Source organism: Choloepus didactylus, chromosome 13 (genome assembly GCF_015220235.1).
Source record: "Choloepus didactylus isolate mChoDid1 chromosome 13, mChoDid1.pri, whole genome shotgun sequence".
NCBI classification, from domain to species: domain Eukaryota; kingdom Metazoa; phylum Chordata; class Mammalia; order Pilosa; family Megalonychidae; genus Choloepus; species Choloepus didactylus.
The window spans coordinates 63,341,308-63,355,720 of record NC_051319.1 but is presented as its reverse complement, the minus strand read 5'-3'; the positions used below and the strand labels follow the sequence as shown (position 1 = coordinate 63,355,720).

The 14,413-nt window shown below is 40.1% G+C and overlaps 1 protein-coding gene across 4 annotated transcripts in view; it reads right to left on the bottom strand.

Annotated features, from left to right (window-relative positions):
• The window catches only part of LOC119508006 (zinc finger protein 474-like), a 118,167-nt gene that overhangs the window by 94,481 nt on the left and 9,273 nt on the right, over positions 1-14,413 (bottom strand). For 3 of the 4 annotated variants that reach the window (XM_037801419.1, XM_037801417.1, XM_037801418.1), the window contains exon 2: positions 3,054-4,295. In XM_037801419.1, the coding sequence (XP_037657347.1) occupies positions 3,054-4,082 (1,029 nt within the window). In that variant the 5' untranslated portion in view covers positions 4,083-4,295. Of the gene's footprint in view, positions 1-404; positions 3,023-3,053; positions 4,296-14,413 lie in introns of those variants that run through there. The other variant, XM_037801420.1, reaches the window with a different exon arrangement.

Below are 14,413 nucleotides of genomic sequence, written 5' to 3'. Positions count from 1 at the left end.
CAAAGGTTCTCATTAAATAGATGCAATATTAAAATTTTCAATGATAATCTATGATTTTTCATATTATGAATCCAAATTTCAACTGGTCTGAACACCAGTTGTAACATTTCTAAATTACATATTGTTCATTAAGGCAAAAGTAAAGAAAGAGAATGTGACATTGCTCACTATGTCATATAATGGGAGAACAATCCCAGGACAATCATACCTTTTAAAGAAAAATTTCAACTGAGGACTTTATTACCTTACATACTGCTGAGTGTCTCACTACTTTCCCGTGAGATCAGAAAGAATGAATCCAGCCTTATGTTTCAGATAAGAAGGATTGTGACAATACAAGCACCTACAGTGGCTGGAGGGCAAAGCAAAGCAAAATGTCCACCAAGTATTGGAGGAGAACTCACCTTAGCAATGTTTATATTTTGTTTAGATTTGATCGGAGGGTAAAAGATGCATCTGTGCATAAGAGAACTGAGTCAATCTGTGTTGGAGAACCATTCCAAGGAGAGGATAATTCGCACTGCCAGGGAAACCAGAGTGAATTGTTTTCCAAGTACTATGATCATATTTCTGAAAATGTTTTCCTCACCTGAATTCACTAGAAGATCGAACCCCTTGAGAACACAGGGCAAGATAGTTGATTCTAATTTGAAGTCAGATCAAGGATTCTAGAGAGAAATTGTTCTAATTGAGAAGAGAAGAAATGAAGCAGGCATCTGAATGAGAAAAAGGAATGCACCAGCATCACAGTCAGCCAAAAGTCAGCTGTCACAGGCAGATGAAATCATGAAATCTAATAATGTATAGGGCAGTGCTCTTTCTGAAAAATGCATGATTCAATGTACTATCTAAATTTTAAATGATGCAAAGAAAGAAAACATCATTAGACAAGATCAAATTGTAACTATAAAAACTACACTACCCAGAAAAGTTTTTCTGCTGAAAGCACTGTAGAAAGGCAGATGTCTTCAGGGAGGACATAAAGTCCCCTGCTTCAAAAAATCTTATGCATCTCAAATGCTTAGGAGTTTTCTGCATTTTAATTAACCCCAGTTTGTTTTAAATCAGGCAGGAAAAGAGACTCTATGTAGGATGACCTTTCTATGTCCTCTACTGAAGCCTGTGTGGTCCCCAAACCAGCCAGCGCACATCTGACGGCAGTGGGAGCCAGTTTCCCACTGACACACCGTTCTCGGGTCTCCGAGCAGGGCTGCGTGTGCTAACATAGTCATGTCTGCTAGATGCCCTTGTTCCAACAGATTTTCCCTACTCTGATCTAAATTCATGGACCAAGGAGGGGCCATGGCTGACCTCCCGTTCTGACATTCTCCCCTCCAGGCAATGGGGCGAGTCAGGAAGGTGTCTTCTTGTGCAGCCATTGCCCCGCCCAGCCTCTTTTAGCAGTCGTGACTGAGAACACGCTGTGCTCAGCCGGTTGGCTTTGCTCTCAGAAGCACAAAGTATGTGTTAGAACAACAAGTATAAGAATCCGGACCACACTCTTCCCCATCTGAGGATCTCTAATGAGAACATTTGAAGTAAATGCATACAGTCAAGAAACAGGGCTAAGTCAATGCTAAAGGAGTTCCTGATTCGTAGCCCTGAGACATGGATTCTTTTACTCTCTGAATCCAGACCCCACACATTTTGGAAGAAAAGCAACAGCCAGAAGATGGGAAAAACAGATCGTGTTTATGAGACCGGCTTGAAGTCCATGCCACACTTAAGAGTTTGGGTTTTCGTTAGGCAAAGAAATTAACTGTTCTTTCTTCAGTGTTCATCGGAAAACTTGCCCAACATTCAGCTTCAGAATCATTGTCTTGGAATCTTGTAAACCAATAAGTCCACAGTCATTTCATTTTGAACATGGAAATTAGGAAGGAAAAAGAAAAAAGGACTAAACAGTCTCCACCAAGTAATAAAATTAAAAAGTAAGAAAAATAGGATTTAATAAAAAAGATGCCCCACCTCTCAAATCTCTCTTTCCCTCTGGTTTTATCTTCTACAATAGATTGTGAAACTTTTGTTTGTCTTAAACAGTCCATTAAAGGTGTCTGCAGAGACTGGACATTTCAAGTTGTAAGCCATGGAGAAAAGACTTTGACTACCTCCTATTTCTCAGGACTTGATATTCTGTAAGATGTGACACAGGGCAGCTTAATTGCAAGAGAAAGGGCACGGACTATGTTCTGTCTTGCAGGTTACCACCCTCATAATCATCCTTCCCCAATCTTGAGTTGATGGCAAAACTTCAGGTAAAGGCTCAATCACTCTTCCTGCCATAGGCTGGGGACACCTGGAGTCATGCTTGTCTAGAGTAGCCCAAGAAGGAGGTCAGGACCTGATATTTAGCCCAAACACAGGGTACAGAGTGGAAGGGGGAATCAAGCATCCCAGAACCAGGAACATAGCCCTTATTGGTTCCATGGCTTTGTTGAGGCTAATCCCTCATTTATGGCAATCATGTAAGTGTTAAAAGAAAACCGGCTCTATTTGCAGAGCATGTGTATTTCTGAAAATGTGCCAGTGTTTAATTACTGCTAAAGTCAACTGGGGTTTTTGACACAGATTCTATTTTAGTAAGATAAACTCAGCCTAACTCAGTTTTGCCAAAAATGAATTCCTAAGGTAGATGACTAAAATAAACCGGCAATAAATATTGGCTGTTGGAATGGGAATTATATCTCTGTAATGTAGAAACAGCATTAATGACTTATTTACAAATAACAGTCTCTCCCAGGGATTACTGGTATGAGGGATCAGGGAAGAAAGAAATCCATCTCTCTTTCTTTTATGCAGCAGAATTGAAGAGGGATATGAACCAATTGGGCAAGATGTTCATATATCTCCTTAACTAAGAGAGATATAGCCCCTCGAGCCCAACAGAAAGTCAACATGGACAGACTGTATTGAAGCAGAAATAAGGGATTAGAAGAAGCTATCCTGGGGGCGGAGGTCGCTGATCCTGGGGACAATTTTTTTTTAATTTCCTGGAAGTAAAATGTGCCCCCCATCCCCAGGTCTACCTACTGCGATTATGTGGCATGAATTACCTTCTCAGACACAGAGGATGCTGCCATGTTCCTTTGTTGCTTGGAACTAGAGGACTCAGTTAGGCCGCCTTTACTCCCCAGAGTTAAATTCTGAACTTTTGGCTCACTAGGTTGAGCTTTACAACTTCTCTGGTGCACTGGAAGGTGGTCTGGGGCAAAGGTCGGGCTACAATTTGGGCAGGGCACGAGTCGAGCCTGACTTGGTCCCTCTTGATTGGACTGTCCTGTTGGAAGGGGCTTTTGTGGGAGTGGCCGGCGGAGCTCCCTGGGGAGCTGGTCATTTTCTAATTTCCACTTTTCCAGGCATTTGGGCTCATGAATAGGAAGGGACAGGGTGCCAAATTCCCTACCACAAATGTAGCAGAAAAGAGTCCTTGGTCGGGCTGGGATCTCATTAGGGGTTTTCTTGAGGCCAATAAGATTGTCAGGGCTCTTGGGATTTGGTGCTTTGGGACCCTCACCCTTTGGCTTGCAACTTCTCTGGTGAACTAGAAGACGATCTGGTAAGAACGTGCGGCCGCAGCACTCACAGGGCAGCAGCTGGGCCTGGGCACTCTGGAACGCAGCCTCATTAGCTGCCTGAAGGCTGTAGGACCCACTGCTGCTGAGAGGTTGTGGTTTGGAGGGCTCTGGTCTCCTCATGTGCTTGGGCAGCTTGTTGTTTTCAACGCGCCACTTCTCCAAGCACTGGGGCTCATGAATGGCAAGTGACTGGGACCCAAACTCTCGGCCACAGATATAGCACACCCTGAATCCAGGCCTGCGGGGTGGGATCACCGGGGGGCTAAGCTGGTTTTCCGACATGCCTCTCCTACTTAACCGTTTCGATAGTGTCACGGTTCCAGGTCTATTTCTCTGAGCGTTTGCCTTTATTTTTTCAGCGGGATTGACACTCTCTACTTCTGGCAAAACTCTAGAATGGTAGTCATTAGATAGGATGACTTGCTTGATAAGGAAGGTGGGTTCTTTGGAATGGTGAAAAGTTTGTTGCAATTTGTTGGAAACCCTTTTCTCCTTTCCTCTTTCCATTAACAAAGACGTCTTTCTCTAGTGCTTGTTCTGATTTCTGGCCAGGCTCGTTTTGGGCTTCTGCACGGAGTGGAGGTTAGTGAGGTTAGCTGTCCAGGGGTTCCACATTGTTGCCAGTGCCTCAGACCCATAGCCCATGACTCAGAGCTTCATTGCAGGGCAGCAGTCTGGAATGTTGGAAAGTCCACATTAAACCTCAGACGCTTCCAAGATCTGGAGGGGAAGAGGTGGAGGGGGGAAAGAACATGAATCAATTGCACACCCATGTGAATATATGAATTATAATACACACACCCATAGATCTTAGACTGTAAGACAATGAAAGACAGTTATTGTTTGTTTTTAATTTGACCTGGTATCCTTTCTGGCTAGTATAGTCGCTAGTACACAGGATTTGTCCAATAAAGTTTGAAATAAATATGAAGAAATAAATTCTCTACTATGATTTGCACTGTTACTGTATTATTAGTAGTGATCTGCCCAAAGGAAGACTGAAAATTATAGCACATGATAGAAACATACAGCATGAACCAACAGAGGCCAAGATTATGGTGGTGAGACCATAGAAGGGACAACCAAGAACTGAAAATTAAATTAATGAAACCAGCACATCTTGCTAAATGACCTCCTGGACCCCACAGAAACTTCTACCACATGAGAGATTCTTGCCTTTTTAGCGCCATGGAGTCCTATGGCAGTTCTGTAAAGGTTATGAACCTCTTCTCAGAATAATAATTTAAAATTAAAAAGTAAAATCTTGCTACTACAAGTGAAACCAATTTTTTAAACTACTTGCTCAAATATTTTTAGTTGAGATACGTATTTTTTTTTTGGCTGTGTTTTAACATTTATTTTTTTTTAATTCAGTTTTACTGAGATATATACACATACCATACAATCATCCATGGTGTACAATCAACTGTTCACAGTACCATCATATAGTTGTGCATTCATCACCCCCAATCTATTTTTGAACATTTTCCTTACACCAGAAAGAATCAGAACAGCAATAAAAAATAAAAATAAAAAAAGAACACCCAAATCACCCCCTTCCATCCCACCCTATTTTTCATTTGGGTTTTGTCCCCATTTTTTACTCATCCATCCACACACGGGATAAAGGCAGTATGATCCACAAAGTTTTCACAATCACACTGTCACCCCTTGTAATCTACATTGTTATACAATCGTCTTCAAGAGTCAAGGCTACTGGGTTGGAGTTTGGTAGTTTCAGGTATTTACTTCTAGCTATTCCAATACATTAAAACTTAAAAAGTGTTATCTATATAGTGCGTAAGAATGTCCAACGGAGTGACCTCTAGACTCCATTTGAAATCTCTCAGCCACTGAAGTTTTATTTTGTTTCATTTCACATCCCCGTTTTGTTCAAGAAGATGTTCTCAATCCTACAATGCTGGGTCCAGATTCATGTGATAGGTATTTTAATTGTGATATAATACTATCACAGACTTATTCACTGTTCATGGACCTAAGATTAAGAACTCCTGCAGAAGCATTCCAATAGTGAGTATCAGGAGGGTTATCAGAGGGAAATAAATCTCTTATAACCCATGTGTATCCACTTTCCTTCTTACAGGAACAGGGCATTAATAAATTTTGGCCATTACTCTCAAGTAAAGAATGCAACACAAGCCTCTGCCCTTCCTTGTGGGACATCTGCATATCTTCCCTAAGAAATACGCAAAGTCTGGGCTTAGGATTCTTTTTTTAAGCATTGTGCTCACTTTCTTGTTTGATATATATATATATATGTCTTCCAAATACTTTCTATAAAACCATGGCCACTTATTTTCCAAACAAACCGGATAAAAGATTTGGTAAGATATTGCTATGGGCAGAGGACTAAAGAATCTTGAGCTTGGAGAGAATCATGAGTAAATTTTACCATAGGCCTACAATCTTGCCCAAAGAAAGACTGATTTGAGAAGTCTCAGGACCTTCTTCATCTGCTGCAGGATGACCCAGTCAGGGCTCGAGACATGGCAGCATCCACTCCCAGTCACAGGGGGAGCAGCACCTGTTCTGGGGCTGGATCTTGGAGACCATGGCTGGTACTTAATTCAGGCAGAGTGAGGGCTGCAGTGATGGTCATATCTAAATGCTGCAGGTATTGTGTCTGATAAAGGACAAAAGGATAAGTAATAACTTCTGTCCAGGTCCTGTATTTTGATTCCAAGAAAGGCTTGACTCTGCAATTAAGAGTATCAAACCAGATCTGGCACAGAGAAGGAAGTCATTCTTCATTTCAACAGAGCCTAAGTTGGTGATATTAACACATGTGTCAAAAGAATGTGTTGGCACCAAACAGTGACCAGCACAGAATATAAAGTTTAGAGGAGCTAGATTTATCACTTGATCAGCAACACCCAAAAGAGAAAGTGGATTTAGGTAATGCAAGGAATAGAGTAAGAATACTTCATTAGATTTTTATCAGCATATGGACAAAGTACTCCTCTCTTCCCTGCACTGCTTGCCACCCCCCACCCCCCTCCCCCCAAAAAAAAGAACTCTGATTTATTGGTTCTGGTTTCATGTTCATCAAGGACCTTCTGATTTAGTTTCTTAGGTTCCTTGATACCAGAAATTTGCAGACACTAAAAGTAGTTAAGCAGATGGATTGGAAAAATCAATGCAATCAAATACCTTAACCTAAACACTGTCTCTTCTCAATCTCTCTCTCCCTCATACACACACACACACACACACACACACACACACACACACACACACCACAGTCAGCTTTGTTTCTGGAAGACTAGAGAACTAAGAAAGTCCTGCAAATTTTACCCCAACACCTTATATCTCTTTCTTCTGGGAACAAATATTTTTGAATGCCTACTATGCACCAGATACTGACATAATGCTTTAAAATATATCATTTCAATTAATCCTCCAATGATTATAAGACAGATATTATTACTCCACTTTTATAAACAAAGAATCTGTGACTCAGAAAAGCCAAGTAACTTGCCCAAGACCAGTCAGTTTCTAAATGACAGAACTGGGAATCATTTCCAGCTCTCTTTGGCTCCAATTAAGTTCTTTCCATTATTCATTCTGCCCGAAATCCTAACAGCAGAGCTTCTTCTTTTTCGTTTTTAATCCCTGCTTTAATGTACTATTCATATGCCCCATAGGAAGGTAGCATTCAAGCTCTCACTAGACTTTGTTCCCCTTTAGGAGAAGGAAGGGGCAAAAGGGAGCAGGGAAATAGGGCACAGAGGAAGAGGAAGCTCTAAGATGGAAAAAGCAGAAGTATGAGCTTGCAGCTACTGAAGACAATGTTTTCCCTTAAGCAAAAGGGATCATTTTATTTTGCTGTTTATGGTATTATACATGAAGTTTTTTTTCCTGCATGGAATGCAATATGAATCATTTTTCTGTTCTCACCAACAGTCTTAAAAAAAATCTACATTACCAGCCAAGAGTCGGGGAAGAATCAGGGTGGTTTCATGGTTCAAAACTGACGTGTTGAGTCTGTCCCTTGTAATGGGCACAGAGTGAAAGCAAGGGCTGCCCAGAGAGGCCGGATGGTGTTCAGTCTGCAACATTTTCACCATTTTGAATAGGGATGGATCTTTGCACATCAAGCATTCATGCATTACCAATAAATATTTTCTCTACACTGGACAAGATGAAGCATCACAGAATTCCCAACTACATCTTAATCTATTTCGGTAGGTGGGGTGTGTACTTTCCCTTTCCCCCTCCAATGTCCTCCTAAAATTTCTGTCTTATTTTGATTAAACGTAGCAATGTATGAAAGATGAGGTAGCTGGGAGTGCAATGTTGGGGAATTGAGATGTCTACTGGAGTAAATGGTGATGTTTCTGCCAATGATTCTGCCAAGGCAATGTGCCAATGTGCAGTATAGTCAGCTTCCCTAGCCTGTAAGTTAGTTCTAAAAGTAAAAGTGATGGAAAATACTAAATGCATATACTTAAAACACTTAAGAAATTGGCCTGTCAACCAGACACATCATAAAGCAATGTGGCTAGTTTATAAGCCAACCAGTTTCACCCGTAGCATCTCTGGGGAAATATTCACTCCAACTGGCCTGAATTATTCAGTTTGACCATATTAGCATGTAGGACATTTAAATAATATTTTGTAAGGCACCATATTTTATCAATGTGATGTCATTTTTCCATGCCCTTTGAGGTTCACTGGAAGGGAGAGACAAACTTATAAACACAAATGCAATGAACATGGAAATTCAGAACCCATGATGGCATTAAGTGTTTCTCTAAAAGTGAGGAGAAAGAATACAACTGAAAGAGTGATTAAATCTTTTCAAAAATTTAGCCCTTTGAAATAAAATAAATATTAATGGCATATAACCCCTTTCCTGTTGGTACAGAATTCAAATTCTTTAATTGGGCAGAAATATAAATATGAAAGATGGAGTTCTGGCTCTCAGTGAAATTGTAAAATAGAGGAAGTTTGTATTCAATGCTCTCCACCTATGCTGTTTGGCAACCTCCACTCTCCCAGCCTAATACCTTCCTACAGTCTTTGCTATTCCTTACCTACAAAATTTCTCTTTCAAAAAAGAGCCGATGTATTCATTCATACCAAATCTTAATGCTGGATGAGACAACATCCCTCCTAAAGTTTGGCAGAGATGGCTAGTTACCTATTAGTAACCATTATGCCCAATTCCTTCTAATGAATGGAGCCCTAGTTATAAGCTAAGCACATGGTTTCCCAGCTAAAAGTCTACCAACTCTTCTGGAGCTAAGTGGAAGTGTTGTGTGAGACTTGTAAGAACTCTTCTTGAAAAGTAGGGGAATAACCCTCTTTTTCTTCCCTTCCTTTCCTTCTACTATACTGATGCTTAAAACATGGGTATGATGGCTGGAGCTCCAGCAGCCATTTTGGACTAAATTACATCCATATAAACCCTGTCATAATAGAGTAGAGGCAATTGACATGACTGAGCAGGGATCTGGGTTCTTAATAACATTAAAGCCATCATAAAAACTCTGGAGTGCCTTTCTTTTGACTTTATTTACATAAGAGAAATAAATATCTATTCATACTTGAGCCCCTTTGCCATGGTCTCTTGTGCACATGAAAATCTAGTACTAATTGATGTGCATCTGTATTTTAATAGTGGTCATTGACTTAGCTCAAAATAAATTCTATTAGTGATATATCAAATTCCAGGGTTTTCTTTTTTATGATGAGATAATTTTTTTTTCTAGAGAGGATAGATTTGGGGCAAAATTGACTTATTAAATATACATTGTCTGCAAATCAGAAATATGGAACATAAAACTATAAATATGGACCCAATGGTTCTTCAGAAGTTAATTCACAGCACTTCATTTCCCAGAGATTTTTTTTTTTTTCAGGAAGCTTGGTATGGCATATTTTGCATCAGGAAAAGACTATTTTCCATGAACTTGTTAAAGATCTAAGTGGTATCATTGTTGTGCCAGTTATCAGCCTATTGTCTCATTACTTCCAACCCTCTATTCTATAGTCAGCTTTGTGATGCTGGCACATGGACTCTGCACACCCCATTTCCGCTTTGTGAGCTGGCTCTGGGTTATGCTGTCTGCCAGTAGTGGGACTGCAGGGACAATACAGGGCTGGAGGAGGAAGAGGGGATTCACTCATTTCTAAAGCTTTCCTGTTTGCTTATGGTTCCTGTGAGCATCACCCCAGTAATGCCTCATCCCAGCAGCTGCAATTCTTACCTGTAGCAGCAGCTGAATCCTGTTTTTAGTTTTTCTGACATTTGCAGAGCCCCCTCCTCCCAGATGTAACCTGACCAGCCTGTCTTTGCCTCCTCCTCAGAAATCAGATTTTCAGCCCCAAAGGACACCTATTTTAAGCTTTTAAGTTTTAATAAATCAAACTTTTCTCCTTTGATCCTTCAGCCCTAGGAGTTGTAGCTGCCACCTCCACTACACAGTTGTGTTCTCTTTATAACCTCTTGTATAAATTAACAAATTAACAACATTTGTAATTAACAATAATTTATACAACATTTTGTTTAAATAACCAGTATGGGTTTTGTCTCCTGGCTGAGACAATCAACCTCAGAATGTAAATAATAAAAATCTGTGATATTCAAGCTACTATTGCAATAAATACAAACTCAAATGTATTCTTTTATACCATCTTAGAAAATAATAAAGTGCTAATCTTAACATTCAATCCTCCACTCATTCAGACTGTCAAAAACCTAGTTTGTAAGTTTGACATGATTGCTAAGCTTTAAGAGCTATAAAGTGTTGCTCTTCCATTTGCCACTAACTGCACTAAGCCTGCCATTTTAACCGTATTTATGTTTTCCTTAATTTTATATGACACTCTTCCCTTGTTGAGTATCTACCCATAAGATCACTTATCACAGAGGGATCAAAGTAAAGGGATCACACTCATAGATGAAGGCTGACCAGGATCTGCTGAGGGGAGCCCATGCTGCTCACTCTGGCTGGTTCTCTACATTCCCCTCTGGGTAGCGGCTGGGCCAGTGGCACCTGCAGTCCTTAGTAATTCTGATGTGAGGGGACAAAAGGCCATATGAGACCAAATGGGAACTGGTGGTGGTATGAAAAGGTATTTGAAAACATGAAAAATGGAGGATCTTTCTCAAAAGTCATTTAGCTTAAGGCATGACTTCTAAGAAATATATGGACAAATGGCATTTTCAGGCTGATTTTGAATATCTAAGGAAAAATTTCCCCTTCCTAACTTTTTCTTTATGGTGTGAAGAACTTTCAACCAAGCAATGTGCTTTTACTTTTATTCATTCTAAATGTTAGATGTAGACAAAATAGTCTGTGGTATTATCAAAGTTATGGAAACAGAAAACGGGAGAAAAGTACTCTCTGTGCTTCAAAGTAGAGCCTTCTGTAAGGACATGTTAGGTTGTTGAGGCTCATAATATGACCCTGTGAAGACTATTGTTAGATCAAGCCTGTAATTTTCACTCTATATTGGGCATCCAAATCACAGAGTACCCAAGAGTCATGAATGCCACACAGGTATGACTATGTAATTGTAACGTTGACATGGGGAGTGTTGGAAAACTGGTGATGAAAACCATCAGTATAATCACATTAGAGGCCTGTAATGTATATAAATTCAAAGGGTAGGCAAAGAAAAGTGGGGGAGGCAGGCTTACAAAGGAATTGCACATACCATGGCTTCTGATATTTAGGAAAGCTCTATTCCAATACAGTAACTCTGTTTCAGTAGCTGTCTCTCAAGTCTTTATAGCAGTGGTTCATAGACCAAATCTGGCCCAAATATACCAGTTCTTTTTGGCCTACATAGAGCTAAAAATGTTTGCATTAGCTGTCATTGTTTTTAAATTGGCAGATGTCACATAAAATCAGGATTTGGGGATTCTCTTGAAAAAGTGGAAGATCTGGCCACACAGAGCCCACTTTCCCATGTGGCAATAGCCAATATAAGCTGATGCTAAGTCAGGGCTGTGCCTATAGATCGAGCTGCTGGTTTTCACTCTACCAAAATTTCTCAGGAGCCTGCTTCATCAATTTATAGTTCTTACCTGATCTCCAGAAACATTTGAGTTTGTGACCTTTGCTTTAAAGTGGCCTTTTCCCCCATTTTTCTCCTCAATTAAATATTTGAAAATCACTTCAATTAGCATTTTCCCCCAGGAAACTGGGAATCCAACCAAAATCTTTTCTAAGGGTGATATTTACTAAAAACAAGACATATTTATTAGTAAAAATTCAGAAAGCAAGCTTCCTAATGAAAATAACATGAGGCTGAATTGTTTGGTTCTAGGAGGGAGGGAAAAACCCAAGGAGAAAAGAATCAGTGACCTGAAAAATATCTTCATGCATTATCAGAAGGTCACAGGAGATGATGCCTCTAACTACAGAGAGAAAAATCAAGCAGGCGGTGGATAGAGCAGCCATTGGAGAGAGGGTAGGGAAAAAAATGAAAAAAGAAAAACACGAAGAGGCCATATGAATCCTTTGGAGGCCATCCCATGATTATTTAGTTATCAATTGACATCATAAGAACTACTCTTCAGTTTAACCCAGTGGCCCTTGATTCACCCTGAAATGATTCCCCAGATGAAGAATGTTGGATGACTTACATTATTAATCTAAAGACTGAATCAATCAATAAAAAAATATAAACAAGCTATTAACAATATAACATATTGTTGGAGTTCCAAGATTTGGACTGCACATACTTCATAAGAGAATTATGCTTCCTTGTGGGGATTACAGAATTTAGTGTGCTTTTTCTTCCTGCCAAGCTGACCATTTTGCTGAGAAGTAACTATAAATAAGCTTGTACTGAAAATGTATAAGATCAGTATAGCAATCCTTTCTCAGCCTAGAATGGGATATCCTAGATCCATCAAGTGTCTAAAACTAATTGTACTAGGATTTAAAAGTTGGGAAAAACTCACCAATACTTTATGTTTTAGTATTGAACTTTAAAGAGAATTTCAAATTGATACATGTGTTTATAGTCCCCATCATGTGTTACACATGCCCAGAGTTCCCACTGTCCTCACATTCCTGCTTTATTAGCTCAGTGTGCTAACTCAGTGCCACACCTTCAGCACAGGCTTTTAAACCATAGAGTGGCAGTATCAAAGTGTAGTCCTTGGACTAGTGTGTCCAGGTGGAAATAAGCACAATGGCTAACTCAGCTACCCTTGAAGGGTGGTGTTTGGCCAGGATAGTGCTTGGCATGAGAGCAGTGGGCCCCACTGTATCCTGGAGCAACCTTTACAGCCCCATTTCCACTCACAATACAACAGTTTCAAAGTTGTGCCTTAGCTCTATCCCCCTCCAGGAGGTCAGTGCCTCCTGGAGCCTGGCTAACTCTTAAATAGATTGTCATTACCATGCATTAAAGACGTCAACACCCTTTGTTAATAATGCTCTCTCCCCACCCAAAGCTGTTTCTGAGGAAAGTCTCCAGGAAAGAAGTCAAAAACGAGCAGAGCCCAGAAGGCAGGATGCTTTCTCGGCTCTGTGTATGAATGCACCTCTGTTTTCTGATATGCTCCCCATAACTTCAATGGCGGCCACTCTGGAGACCTGATCGTTTGTATACACCCCCCAACTGAAAGCTCATTCTGAACATAGGGCTTTTTGTTGCTGTTCTTCCCAAATCTCTCACCCTCCCACATAAGTCATCAAAAAACTATTGTCACTGCACTTAACATCTCTGCATCTTGTGAACAAGACACTCTTTCACAAGCCAGATGGTTTGAGATCACTGATGGTTCAGAATCATCTATACTACAGACTTACATTTCCTAGGAAATCTTCCAGAGGATATCTCCTGCTGGAAAAAATCAATCACTGAAATGAGTCTCCTAGTGTCTAAGAGGAACTTGCTCATTCTCCTTGTCCCCAGAGCCCAAACACAATATGAAATGTGGTGACAGTTCTTTGTTTGCAAACTTCCTTAGCCTGTAACTTAAATTTTTCTGTCATTTAAAATTTACTGAAAGCTTCTACACCATGCCCAATAACTAACAGCGAGAAAGTCAGGGAGAGTATCAATTGCCTTGTTCTGTCTTCCTTTAGTAAACAGAAAGAAGATCAATGTGTGTAAATTTTAAGTCACACCTGGGATCCTTGATTGGAAGAATTCAATTTAAAATCAGCTCTGTGGATGCTGAGCAGAGCCATGAATTTTCCTATCTTTTTGTATCTTCAACAGGCTCTGTGCCCATTTTCTGTGTTCTAGTTCACCTTGTTTCATTGTTTTCATTGTCTGTCTACACTTTAAGGTGAAAAGGACAATTCAACACAATCAGGACAATGGACCATTAGGAAAGGAGTGAAGAATGTGGCATCCCATGGTTGACTTCCCTGGTAATTTGCTGTGGATTTTCCATTTGGCTGGAGGGATAAAGGTGATGCCAACTATCTCTCCACTAGCAAAGTGCGGCTTGCTTAAATTTTAACTCCATTACATTCTGAAGAAAGCAGGATTGGAGGTAAGGGGGAAAAGTCATGAGGCAGTGACAGAGGGAGTGGATGTAAGGATAGTAAAACATATCATCAATTATGTAAGGATTCTCATTTTATTTTAGGGACCTCATATTTCAACTTATTCAACAGATGTTTTAAGCGTTCCCTTATAGGTTGGTTCCTTCTCAGTTTACCTCTTACTCTTGCTTGGTTTAGGAACTATTTTCATTCTAGAAACATTCATTTGTTCCTAGACTAAAGATTCATTGAACCCCTATAATGTTTCTTTTCCCTGGGAGGTAAGACAGTCACATAATAATAATAATAATGCATTGTAATCATGGACATAATGAAGTACTTCGAAGTGCTCTT